At 41.7% G+C, this 13,790-nt stretch overlaps 1 protein-coding gene across 12 annotated transcripts in view; it reads left to right on the forward strand.

The window, feature by feature from the left end:
• The window catches only part of MARK3 (microtubule affinity regulating kinase 3), a 113,652-nt gene that overhangs the window by 55,499 nt on the left and 44,363 nt on the right, over positions 1–13,790 (forward strand). For all 12 annotated transcript variants that reach the window (XM_043516761.1, XM_043516764.1, XM_043516762.1 and 9 more), the window contains 5 exons: positions 3,629–3,685; positions 4,591–4,827; positions 4,925–5,044; positions 6,395–6,494; positions 6,758–6,870. In XM_043516761.1, the coding sequence (XP_043372696.1) occupies positions 3,629–3,685; positions 4,591–4,827; positions 4,925–5,044; positions 6,395–6,494; positions 6,758–6,870 (627 nt within the window). The remainder of the gene's footprint in view (positions 1–3,628; positions 3,686–4,590; positions 4,828–4,924; positions 5,045–6,394; positions 6,495–6,757; positions 6,871–13,790) is intronic.

The raw sequence follows: 13,790 nt of genomic DNA on the forward strand, positions 1-13,790 counted from the left end.
CCGTGTCAAAAAGCCCTCCTTCTATGGGAGTTGTGCATCACCCACTCCGTTCACCTGGAGGTGTCCTATCTCCCAGGAGTTCAGAACGAACTAGCAGACCACCTCAGCAGATCATTACTTAATCACGAGTGGTCCATCTGTCCGGATGTCATACACTCCACCTTCCAAAGGTGGGGTTTCCTGAAGTCAATCTGTTCGTCACCCAGAGCAACAGAAAGTGCCCAATGTTCTGCTTCTTCCAGAGTCATAGCCCTGGCTCAATCACAGAAGCGTTTCTGCTACCTTTAGGAGGCAGACTGTTGTATGCCTTTCCACTAATCCCTCTCTGCACAAGGTATTTCTCAAGGTCTGCAGGGACAGAGCAGAGGTAACTCTGGTGGCCCCATCGTGGCCTCGACAACACTGGTACACCATGTTTCTGGAGCTGTCAGTGGATGCCTTGATTGCATTACCACTCCACCCCAATCTGATCACTCAAGACCATGGTCACCTTCACCACCCAGACCTCCAGTCCCTCCATCTTATGGCCTGGAAGCTTCATGGTTAAATCCCACGGAACTTCTGTGCTCGGAACCAGTAAGACAGGTCCTACTTGGCACCAGGAAACCATCCACCAGAGGCACTTAACTAGCTAAGTGGAAAAGGTTCACTTGCTGGTGTGCCCAACAGCACACACCTCCACTCCAGGCGCTTGTACCACTTTTTCTAGAGTACCTTCTGCACCTGAAACACCAAGGCCTGGCAGTGTCATCCATCAGGGTACCTCTCGCTACTATCTCAGCCTTCCACCCTGGAGCATCCAGATGCTCCATATTCGCCAACCCCAACGGTAGGACGTTTTCTCAAGGGTCTGGAATGGCTACATCCTCAAATTAGACAGCCTGTTCCTGTGTAGGACCTTAAACTGGTCCTCGCCAGGCTCATGGGGGGGCCCCCTTTTGAACCTCTGACGACTTGCTCACTTCTCTACCTGTCATGGAAGGTAGCCTTCCTGGTCACCATTACATCAGCTAGGAGGGTGTCAGAGTTAAAGATCCTTACCTCCAATCCACCCTACAGAGTCTTCCACAAGGATAAGGTGCAACTCGGGTCTCGCCCAGCCTTTTTTCCCCAAGGTGGTGTCACACTTCCATACTAGCCAAGACATTTTTCTACCTGTCTTCTATCTTAAGCTTCATCCCAGTAGTCGAGAGCAGAGGCTGCCCTTATTAGATGTTTGGTGGGCGCTAGCATTCTACATCGAGCGCACAAAGCCGTTCAGGCAGTGGAAGCAGCTGTTCATGGCGGTAGCAGACCTGATGAAAGGGCTCCCGGTCTCTTCTTGAATATCTTCCTGGATCACTGAATGCATCTGCGCACGTTACAAACTGGCCAAGGTCCGGGCCCCAGCACTTAAAGCACATTCCAAGAGGGCACAGGCCTAGTCAGTGGCGTTCCTGGCTCAGGTCCAGATACAAGAAATTTTCAGGGCAGCAGCGTGGTCCTCGGTGTATACATTCGCCTCTCACTATGCTGTCACCCAGCACAGCAGAGATGTTGCAGCATTTGGCAGAGTGGCGCTCCAATCAGCAATTCCTTAACTCTGATCCCACCTCTGGGGTGGAGCTTGGGAGGCACCTGATTGGAATTGACAAGAACAAGTATTCGAAGAGAAAAGTTACTCACTTTCTCGTAAAAAGAAAAGGAGTACCCGTGGCACCTTAGAGACTAACAAATTTATTAGAGCATAAGCTTTCGTGAGCTACAGCTCACTTCATCGGATGCATTTACGGTGGTGATGCCCATACCAATACCCACTTGCCTACCCCTTTGTCAGAGTAGCTGGCAAGAAGGAACTGAGGAGACGCGGGGTCCTATATCTGGGGGCTCCACAGCCCACCCAACGGGAGCTGCTAAGGGAAAACTTTCTGATGACTGTGTGTGCACCATGTGCACAACCTGATTGGAATGGATGTGAACAACACACTTCAAAGAACAACAGTTACGAGAAGGTGAGTGAGTAACTGTTTGTTTGTTATCCGTAATGATATTTGGAATTGGGCAGATGTCAGGTCAGATTTGTAACTGTTTAGGCCTATAAAAAACCTCCACAAATTAAATCAACAGTGCAGCATGTATCAGACAAGTAAGAAATCGACTGATAGTGACAGCTCCACAATGTAGGTAGATTTCTCAGACTGAGACACCAACTTCATAATGCAAACAGAAGGGAGAAGGAAACCAATGAAATAAACCAAGGGACCCAGCCCAGAAAAAATTATAAATAAGAACATTTTTGGTACAGTTCCTCATTGAATTTGGGTTCTTTTTCTTCGTGCTGTTGGTCTCCTTTCCTTTCCTTTGTCATGCCTGCCCTTTTCCCCTTTCCTTTCCATTCTAAGCTGTTGCTTCACTGTTTCAGCCCCTAAATTTGTCTGCAGGTGCATCAGCTAGTACAAAAATGTCAGCAATGAAAATCCCTTGATCAACATGTTGCTATGGCCATTTGGTATCAGAAGTGATGTTTGCTTCCAGTTGAGAATGGCGTAACAATCAGACCATGTTCTGTCTCTGCTTGCTATTCAAGTGAGAGGCGCATGAGATACTAGTCATGTTGATGGCCCTGGAGACCTAGGGTTTCTGGGGATGGTTTGTGGAGGTGAGAAATATAGTAAAGCTCTGACTGGGGCTTGTGGTGCTAGAGTAATAGAGGAAGAGAAGAAGGTAGACAGGTGGATGGGGTGTGAGCATTCTGACCAATGTTCATGTGCATTACGATAGTGTTTCATTACATGATCATATACTATGTGTCAAATAAGACAGTGTAATGTACAATTTTTTTTCTACAGCTTTACATACATACATCACAGCTTATATTGGAGAGTACTACTCTGTGAATGCCACTGTCCACAAATGCTTTATTTAAGTCATTCACTGTGACCTTGTATGATCCACCATGCAAAGTTGCAGAAAAAATATTCTGTATTTGAGAAATATGGTCGTGAAATTATTGTATGAAATACACCTAAAAGAACGCTGAACAAGACCAGAGTTCCTTCACGTTCCCTTTAGTTTGCTACTCATTGCATAAAGTGCAAAGTAAATGAGGTAAGGTGTGCTCAGATCCTTGCCTGGCTCATGATGCACAACCCTTCAGTAACTTATGACTCCATACTAAGTTATCACACAAGTTGTTTCTCTCACTCAAATCGCTGAACCATTTCCCCCCAAAGAAAATAAAAATAAATATATATATCTATATATCTATATATATATCTTCAGGCAGAGACTGAAAAATTTCAGTCCAATAGTGAAAATTTCAGAAAGTTGTGAATGAGTAAAGAAATGAAATGAAAACCTTTCCGTGACCTTAATAGAAGGTGAGCCTGCCCTCCTTCGATAATCAGCCATGCAGAAATAATGAAATCTTTTCCAAAGTGTAACAGAAGTCAGTATGTTGAATAATAAGTTTACTTTTAATTACACTTTTATTAACTTTACTCTGAATATGGTGACCATTGTGGTGGTTGGTTGTATGGCTTTGAATGCATAAACACTTGCCAATTTTAACAACTAATATTGAAATTTCTGATTACACATCTGTTTCTTTGAGGTGTCACTTATATAATTGGGCCTGTTTTCTATCCAGATAGTATCTGCAGTGCAGTACTGCCATCAAAAACATATTGTTCATAGAGATCTCAAGGTGAGTAGAAAAAATCCCTACCAAAGTTTGTGTGCAATAGTTTAGTTCTTTGTGCCTATAAGATGTAGAGTTTTAAATCTTTTCTATGGCTTAAAGGAAGTTTTAAATGCTATTAAAATATATTAAATATGGAGCTATTTCTTTTTTTAAGAAAAATTGGGGATGGAGGAGATGATGAGATGCATCTTAATGTAAGGATTTGGATGGCATATGAGAAATGGAGCCTCTGGCCTCTTGGTCACTAATTGAAATCTTGCTCAGTTTGGTAATAAGAAAAAAAAACATTACAGTTGGGTAGTAGATGTGAAAATCCTTGGTGATTCTTGTTGCCAATATTAATAGACAACACAAAAAAAAAACAACCCACCATCATGGATGGGGTGGCTTCTCTTATGTTTGGCACGAGTTGGTGTGGCATTATGAGAGAGCTTGCTCCATTCCTTATACTATAACTGTATAAGGTTGCTATTACTTACAACCAAAATGTGGCACATTTCATAAATCTTATCTTCACTTTATAGTAGAGATTTTATGTACTACAAACTTTTGTAAGCATTTACCCGATAAAAGTTTAGGTTTTAAGAGAGATGCAGTTTCATTTTCATCTTTTTACATGGGAAACATTAAAGTTACAGAAATACCAAATAGTTTTCCATGAAGTAACCAAAGGGATGATACATGTGACTAGCTTTATTTAGTGTAATAGGTGCCATAAATCTGGTGAGATTTTAAAATAAATATAAAAATTACTAATTTTGTTAAGATGTTTTATTATTTTCAATAAAAAACCAATTTTAGTACACTTTTGGCTTTTTCCTTTAAGAATGAATAAAAAATTGAACAATAGCTTTTGTAGAAAAATCTGAAATTTACACAACACAGTATTTTTCTTTTCTTCCTCCCAGGCTGAAAATCTATTGCTAGATGCAGATATGAACATTAAAATAGCAGACTTTGGTTTTAGCAATGAATTTACAGTTGGAAATAAACTGGACACATTTTGTGGCAGCCCACCATATGCTGCTCCAGAGCTCTTCCAAGGCAAGAAATATGATGGACCTGAAGTAGATGTTTGGAGTTTAGGTGTTATTCTTTACACTCTTGTTAGTGGATCTCTTCCTTTTGATGGACAGAACTTAAAGGTATATTACTTACACTCTACTAGCTGTTGTAATAATTCAACAACAGTATTTTAAACTATGCCTCTGACTTTTTATAATTCTCTTCCTTTCTCCTAAGGAACTGAGAGAAAGAGTACTAAGGGGAAAATACAGGATCCCTTTCTACATGTCAACAGACTGTGAAAACCTCCTCAAACGTTTTCTGGTGCTAAACCCAACTAAAAGAGGCACTCTAGAGGTAATAGCATGAGTGTAATACTTTCAGACAAAATAGTAACTAAAGGTGATTTACCAAGCTTCATTTGTACCACTAATACTTGCTATTGCCCTCCCCCATTAGCAGGTATTTAACTTCAATTGATATTTGCTGCCCTGAGAGTTCTAGTGTGAGTTTTGGGCACAAATACGGCAAAGTTTCACCTGTTCCCTCAAGTCAGTTTCTCAGTGCAGGGAAGAAGGTTTTTTTTTCTGTGCGTATGCAATCCAACGCAAACTCTTAGATGGTTGCCTACTTACGTGTGTACTCTGAGCATGCACCTGGATTAAGTGGGCAAATCCATAATGCATGAAGAAATTGGGGTTTCGTGCATGCAACCCTTATTTGAATACACATCAGGAGTTTTCATGCCTACTTTGGGAAGTCACTTAAGAGCGCACATCTTTGAAAACTTGATTTTTTTCTTTGTTTCCTTAAAAGCTAATAACCCAAAGCACAATAGTATCACTATTCTAAACTGTAGTTTTAGACTTTCAAAATGTACCGAAGTATTTTACAGTAAGGTATCTTGAAGATGTATAGAGTAATCGCATGAGGAGGAGTTATCGATTACTCCCTTCAAAAGTAGGGCACTATGGCTAGGCATGGCTTGCATTTTAGTACATTCCCATGAAAGGCTGTTGTAGTACAGTAATATCTGTGACTTCCTAAATAGTGCAACATTAGCGAAGGGTTAAAATCTCAGTTTGGATTTTCTTAACCAAATACTTTTAAACAAGTGCTTACTTTTGTCTACTTCTTTTTTTCTTTTGTATTCTTTATCAATACTTTATGCTTTAATTTAACTCCTTGAGAACTGTCTCGTTCCCAAGTGAGTAATATTTAAAATGGTGAAGTCTGCAAGAAGTTTTGTGGCTGAAAGAGGGCATTAGTGTACAAAATCCAGTGAAGATTTCCTGGATTAGGATGGTTTCCTGCATACAGATTCTTGTCTGGAAGAAGTCTTTAACTACTCTCTTGCCTGTGCTCTCACTGCAACCAATCTCTCCACTACTAGTACTTAACTTTGACCTTTATGCTGGAATACAGCTGATGGGAAGTAGTCTGTCTAGGAACACAACTCCAGGGAGGAGAGGAAGGGGATTGGCAATAAGGTTGACTAGTTAGGAATTATTTGGAGCTTTCTGGAAAAGAATGGTGGGTAGAATTAGAAGAGGAAGCAAGGACATGCCTCTTTAAACCCAAGTCTGGATTTGCTTGTTTTCAGTTCTTCAGTGCTATACATTTTTGATAGATGGGACTTTGACCTTTCAGTATCTTGTTTAGTTTACAAGTAAATATCTTACACTACTAAGCAACCTATCTTTGTAGCAAATCATGAAGGACCGGTGGATCAATGCAGGGCATGAAGATGATGAGCTAAAACCTTTTGTTGAACCAGAGCTAGACATCTCAGACCAGAAGAGAATAGGTAATTCAGTGTTTTCCAGTATGTCTTCATTTAACTTGCAGTGTTATGAGTTCATGTACTGTATAGTCAGAGCGGATATGTGCTTAATATTTAATTTAGGTATTTGAAAAACAACTTTATTATTAGTATCTAATAGACATTGTTCCCACATTTAGATGTTTTGTTCCATTGTTAGAAATAAACAGATTTTTTGAATATGGAAACACTCAATCAGTGTATCTATTAAAGCATATTGTGACTTACAAACTCCTTCCTCCTTTCAGATATTATGGTTGGAATGGGATACTCTCAAGAAGAAATTCAAGAATCCCTTAGTAAAATGAAGTATGATGAAATCACAGCTACATACTTATTGTTAGGGAGAAAATCATCAGAGGTGAGTATAGAACAGGAAAAAAGTTTAAAATATTCTGATGTTAAATGCAGGAAAAACTATGCAGAGCAATTCAAGTGAAAGTTATGGTTCCTCTTCGAGAAATTGTTTACGTGAATTCCACTATTGGGTTCATGGTCCACCATGTGGACAAGATCAAATTTTTTTGGCCAGTAATGTCTGTTGTGGCTTCACCTGTGTCCTAAATATCCTTGCATGTCCACCTACTCAAGGGCATAAAGGACAGAGCAGGCCCCATTGTTCCTCAATTCTTCAAGTGCTTGTCTGTATATATTCCACTATTGATGTGCATGCACTCAATACAATCCTGTTTGCATTCTTTTACCCTGCAGTGTCCATTCAGGGCCATATCTGTGTGCAGAGCGAGTTACCTTGTACCTCTAGCCAAAGAAATAAAATGTGGGGTGATCCCAACTTCCCCTCAGTTCACCACCCCATGTCTTGCATTGTGTGAGCCTCTTCCCTCACTGTGTGTCATTTACCCATTGTTTTGTAAATAGATACTTAATAGTTGGTGATCAGTGTATAATTTTTTGATGGCATTTCCTTTCTTCTTCATCAAGAAGGAATTTTATTTTGCCTGAGCATCTGTCCTAGTATCTGATTTGTTATAATGACAGAACACAAGTCTCCAGGTTTTAGGAATTTCCCTTCATGTGAGATAGTAATACCTCTTAAATGATGGGTATACCAGATGCTTACTGTGTCTGGGTGAGAGGCAGATAACAGAGAAATGTCAGCTGTAAATTATTTTTTAAGAGAAACCAAAGATCTGGGGTGGCTTGCCTGAAAGTGGTCCTGCTGGAGAGGTTAAAACATCCCTCTTGAAACCCTGATATGGCTGGGGCAGCAGAAATTTCTGAGCATTCATCATCTAAAAACAGGTTTCAGAGTAGCAGCCGTGTTAGTCTGTATTCGCAAAAAGAAAAGGAGTACTTGTGGCACCTTAGAGACTAACAAATTTCTTGTTGGCTCCTCTACTTATAGAGTTGAAATAGCTGCCTCTGAGGATCTGATGAAAATCTCAAGGGATAGGGAAGGAAGGAACAGAGTCCACACAGGGAAGAAATATAGGTCTCCTTCACCACGTCCTTTTTCAGGAGCCACAAATCCTCTTGAGCCTCAGTTGAAAAGGGTAGCAGCAGGCCCAAAAAGGGATGCTCTGGAACCAAGTCAGGCATTGAACCCAGTGCTTATGCGGTCTTCCCTTGTATTGATGCCATCCTCTCATAAAACTTTAGTACTGAATATGCCAATGCAAAAGTCAGACAAGTGGTCAAAAGACTAACTGGTCTTTTCAGGACTGGACTCCTGACAGCATTTCTTTAACTCCTTCGTCCTTGGTTGTGGGGTTACCCCTCCCCACACACACCCCTCTGCTGGGGCTTCTGCTAGGACTCAGAAGACGCACACACTGCACTCAGGGATGTGGGCTAACAGCAGGATTGGAATAGACAGACACTACTGGGAGCTGTCAATCAGAGGGGGACCAAGAGCTGCCAATTGGAAAAGAAGGAAATTGGGCAGTATGTTCACTGGAGTCAGGTTGAGAGTAGGTGATTAGGGAGTATTCCAAGGGGGAAGGAAGCAGGGCAGAATGTGCAGGGGGCAACAGAACCAAATCTGCAGGGAATCCATGTGGTAGAAGAGTAATAAAATGGAAGAAATTAAGAGAAAAAGAAGAGAGCTAAACCCAACTTAGCATATCAAATTCATTTCCCTTGATTTAGCAAATAGATTGTGTGAACACTTGTTACTGGAGTCCAACCAAAAAGCATTACTACACTGCTTAGCTGTGTTAAGTCATTGTTAACTTTAATGTAGATGCATTTTTCCCAAAACATTCTTTAATGTGGTACCTCATGGCATCAGCAGTCCTGATTAAAATTATACCAAAAATAGATTCCCAGAGTGAAGGAATAGTTGCTAACCTAGGAACATACACACGATCCCAATTCTGCTGTTCCTTATGTTCCAGTTGCGTTCCAATTTGCAGTCATTTGTTTCTCACTAGTAGCCAAAAGCCCATTGCTGTTGCACGGGTGTGGCAGTTGGGCCAAATAATCCTTCATATGTACCATCTCTTTCATACAACCAATGTAGAGTAAGGGTAGTATTGGTTGAATTATCTCTTATTACAAAAAGAAAAGGAGTACTTGTGGCACCTTAGAGACTAACAAATTTATTAGAGCATAAGCTTTCGTGAGCTACAGCTCACTTCATCGGATGCATTTGGTGGAAAAAACAGAGTAGAGATTTATATACACACACACAGAGAACATGAAACAATGGGTTTATCATACACACTGTAAGGAGAGTGATCACTTAAGATAAGCCATCACCAACAGCAGGGGGGGGAAGGAGGAAAACCTTTCATGGTGACAAGCAGGTAGGCTAATTCCAGCAGTTAACAAGAATATCAGAGGAACAGTGGGGGGTGGGGTGGGAGGGAGAAATACCATGGGGAAATAGTTTTACTTTGTGTAATGACTCATCCATTCCCAGTCTCTATTCAAGCCTAAGTTAATTGTATCCAGTTTGCAAATTAATTCCAATTCAGCAGTCTCTCCTTGGAGTCTGTTTTTGAAGCTTTTTTGTTGAAGTATAGCCACTCTTAGGTCTGTGATCGAGTGACCAGAGAGATTGAAGTGTTCTCCAACTGGTTTTTGAATGTTATCAGACGTCAAGAATTATAACATTCAAAACACAGTTGGAGAACACTTCAATCTCTCTGGTCACTCGATCACAGACCTAAGAGTGGCTATACTTCAACAAAAAAGCTTCAAAAACAGACTCCAACGAGAGACTGCTGAATTGGAATTAATTTGCAAACTGGATACAATTAACTTAGGCTTGAATAGAGACTGGGAATGGATGAGTCATTACACAAAGTAAAACTATTTCCCCATGGTATTTCTCCCTCCCACCCCACCCCCCACTGTTCCTCTGATATTCTTGTTAACTGCTGGAATTAGCCTACCTGCTTGTCACCATGAAAGGTTTTCCTCCTTCCCCCCCCCTGCTGTTGGTGATGGCTTATCTTAAGTGATCACTCTCCTTACAGTGTGTATGATAAACCCATTGTTTCATGTTCTCTGTGTGTGTGTATATAAATCTCCTACTCTGTTTTTTTCCACCAAATGCATCCGATGAAGTGAGCTGTAGCTCACGAAAGCTTATGCTCTAATAAATTTGTTAGTCTCTAAGGTGCCACAAGTACTCCTTTCTTTTTGAGAATACAGACTAACACGGCTGCTACTCTGAAATCTCTATTACAGTGATCTATGACTCTTGGCATGGCATAGATAAATGCCTTGGTGTTGCACAGGTATAATTAGTAGGGCTGTCAAGCAGTTAAAAATATTAATCTTTTTAATCGTTTGATTAATCACGCTGTTAAACAATAATAGAATAACATTTAAATATTTTTGGATGTTTTCTACACTTTCAAATGTATGATTTAAATTACAACACAGAATAAAAAATGTATGGTGCTCACTTTAAATTTTTTATTACAAATATTTTGCACTTGTAAAAAACAAAGAAATATTTTTCAATTCACCTAATACAAGTACTGTAGTGCACTGTCTTTATTATGGAATTGAACTTACAAATGTGGAATTATGTACCCAAAAAACTGTATTCAAAAATAAACTGTATAACTTTAGAGCCTGCAAGTCCACTAAGTCCTACTTCAGCCAATCGCTTAGGACAAACAATGCTGCCCACTTCTTGTTATAACTTCACCTGAAGTGAGAACAGGTGTTCGGATGGCACTGTTGTAGCTGGCGTCGCAGACATCGATGTGCTAAGATTCATATGTCCCTTCATGCTTCAACCACCATTCCAGAGGACATGTGTCCATGTTGACGGGTTCTGCTCAATAACGATCCAAAGCAGAACGGACCAACGCATGTTCATTTTCATCATCTGAGTCAGATGCCATCAGCAGAAGGTTGATTTTCTTTTTTGGTGGTTCAGATAGATTCACATCTGAATGTTGCTCTTTTTAAGACTTCTGAAAGCGTGTTCCACACCCCGTACCTCTCAGATTTTGGATGGCACTTCAGATTCTTAAACCTTGGGTCAAGTGCTGTAGCTGTTTTAGAAATCTCACATTGGTACCTTCTTTGCGTTTTGTCAAATCTGCTGTGAAGTATTCTTAAAAACCAACATGTGCTGGGTCATCATCTGAGACTGCTATAACATGAAATATCATAGATATCAGGGTTGGAAGGAACTCAGGAGGTCATCTAGTCCAACCCCCTGCTCAAAGCAAGACCAATCCCCAACTAAATCATCCCAGCCAGGGCTTTGTCAAGCCTGACCTTAAAAACTTCTAAGGAAGGAGATTCACCACCTCCCTAGGTAACCCATTCCAGTGTTTCACCACCCTCCTAGTGAAAAAGTTTTTCCTAATATCCAACCTAAACCTCCCCCACTGCAACTTGAGACCATTACTCCTTGTTCTGTCATCTGGTACCACTGAGAACAGTCTAGATCATTCTTTGGAACCCCCTTTAGGTAGTTGAAAGCAGCTATCAAATCCCCCTCATTCTCCCAGTTCCCTCAGCCTCTCCTCATAAGTCATGTGTTCCAGTCTCCTAATCATTTTTAAAAAAAGAAAAGGAGTACTTGTGCCACCTTAGAGACTAACAAATTTATTAGAGCATAAGCTTTCGTGAGCTACAAAGCTTATGCTCTAATAAATTTGTTAGTCTCTAAGGTGCCACAAGTACTCCTTTTCTTTTTGCGAATACAGACTAACACGGCTGCTACTCTGAAACCTCTAATCATTTTTGTTGCCCTCTGCTGGACTCTTTCCAATTTTTCCACATCCTTCTTGTAGTGTGGGGCCCAAAACTGGACACAGTACTCCAGATGAGGCCTCACCAATGTCGAATAGAGGGGAACGATCACGTCCCTCGATCTGCTGGCAATGCCCCTACTTATATATCCCAAAATGCCATTGGCCTTCTTGGCAACAAGGGCACACTGTTGACTCATATCCAGCTTCTCATCCACTGTAACCCCTAGGTCCTTTTCTGCAGAACAGCTGCCAAGCCATTTGGTCCCTAGTCTGTAGTGGTGCATGGGATTTTTCCATCCTAAGTGCAGGACTCTGCACTTGTCCTTGTTGAACCTCATCAGATTTCTTTTGGCCCAATCCTCTAATTTGTCTAGGGCCCTCTGTATCCTATCCCTACCCTCCAGCGTATCTACCTCTCCTCCCAGTTTAGTGTCATCTGCAAACTTGCTGAGGGTGCAATCCACACCATTCTCCAGATCATTTATGAAGATACTGAACAAAACTGGCCCGAGGACCGACCCTTGGGGCACTCCACTTGATACCAGCTGCCAACTAGACATGCAGCCATTGATCACTACCCATTGAGCTCAACAATCTAGCCAGCTTTCTATCCACTTATCATCCATTCATCCAGCCCTACTACTTTAACTTGCTGGCAAAAATACTGTGGGGACCGTATCAAAAGCTTGCTAAAGTCAAGGAACACCTCAACCGCTTTTCCCTCAGCCAGAGAGCCAGTTACCTTGTCATAGAAGGCAATTAGATTAGTCAGGCATGACTTGCCCTTGGTGAATCCATGCTGACTGTTCCTGATCACTTTCCTCTTCTCTAAGTGCTTCAGAATTGATTCCTTGAGGACCTGCTCCATGATTTTTCAGGGACTGAGGTGAGGCTGACTGGCCTGTAGTTCCCAGGATCCTCTTCTTCCTTTTTTAAAGATGGGCACTATATTAGCCTTTCCCAGTCATCTGGGACCCCCGATCGCCATGAGTTTTCAAAGATAATGGCCAATGGCTCTGCAATCACATCCGCCAACTCCTTTAGTACTCTCGGATGCAGCGCATCCGGCCCCATGGACTTGTGCTCGTCCAGCTTTTGTAAATAGTCCCGAACCATTTCTTTCTCCACAGAGGGCTGGTCACCTCCTCCCCAGGCTGTGCCTCCCAGTGCAGCAGTCTGGGAGCTGACCTTGTTTGTGAAGACAGATGCAAAAAAAGCATTGAGTACATTAGCTTTTTCCACATCCTCTGTCACTAGGTTGCCTCCCTCATTCAGTAAGGGGCCCACACTTTCCTTGTCTTTCTTCTTGTTGCTAACATACCTGAAGAAACCCTTCTTGTTACTCTTAACATCTCTTGCTAGTTGCACTTCCAGGTATGATTTGGCCTTCCTGATTTCACTCCTGCATGGCCGAGCAATATTTTTATACTTTCCCTGGTCACTTGTCCAATCTTCCACTTCTTGTAAGCTTTTTTTGTGTTTAAGATCAGCAAGGATTTCACTGTTAAACCAAGCTGATGCCTGCCATATTGCTATTCTTTCTACACATCGGGATGGTTTGTCCCTGTAACCTCAATAAGGATTCTTTAAAATACAGCCAACTCTCCTGGACTCCTCCTTTCCCCCTCATGTTATTCTCCCAGGGGATCCTGCCCATCAGTTCCCTGAGGAAGCAAAGTCTGCTTTCTGAAGTCCAGGGTCCGTATTCTGCTGCTCTCTTTTCTACCTGTGTCAGGATCCTGAACTCGACCATCTCATGGTCGCTGCCTCCCAGGTTCCCATCCACTTTTGCTTCCCCTACTAATTCTTCCGGTTTGTGAGCAGCAGGTCAAGAATATCTCTGCCCTAGCTGATTCCTCCAGCACTTTCACCAGGAAATTGTCCCCTACATTTTCCAAAAACTTCCTGGATTGTCTGTGCACTGCTGTATTGCTCTCCCAGCAGATATCAGGGTGATTTGAAGTCTCCCAGGAGAACTAGCCTGCGATCTAGTAACTTCCGTGAGTTGCCTGAAGAAAGCCTCATCCCCCTGGTCCAGTGGTCTATAGCAGACTCCCACCACGACTCCCCCTTGTTGCATACACTTCTAAAC

Source organism: Dermochelys coriacea, chromosome 6 (assembly GCF_009764565.3).
Source record: "Dermochelys coriacea isolate rDerCor1 chromosome 6, rDerCor1.pri.v4, whole genome shotgun sequence".
Lineage (NCBI taxonomy): Eukaryota > Metazoa > Chordata > Testudines > Dermochelyidae > Dermochelys > Dermochelys coriacea.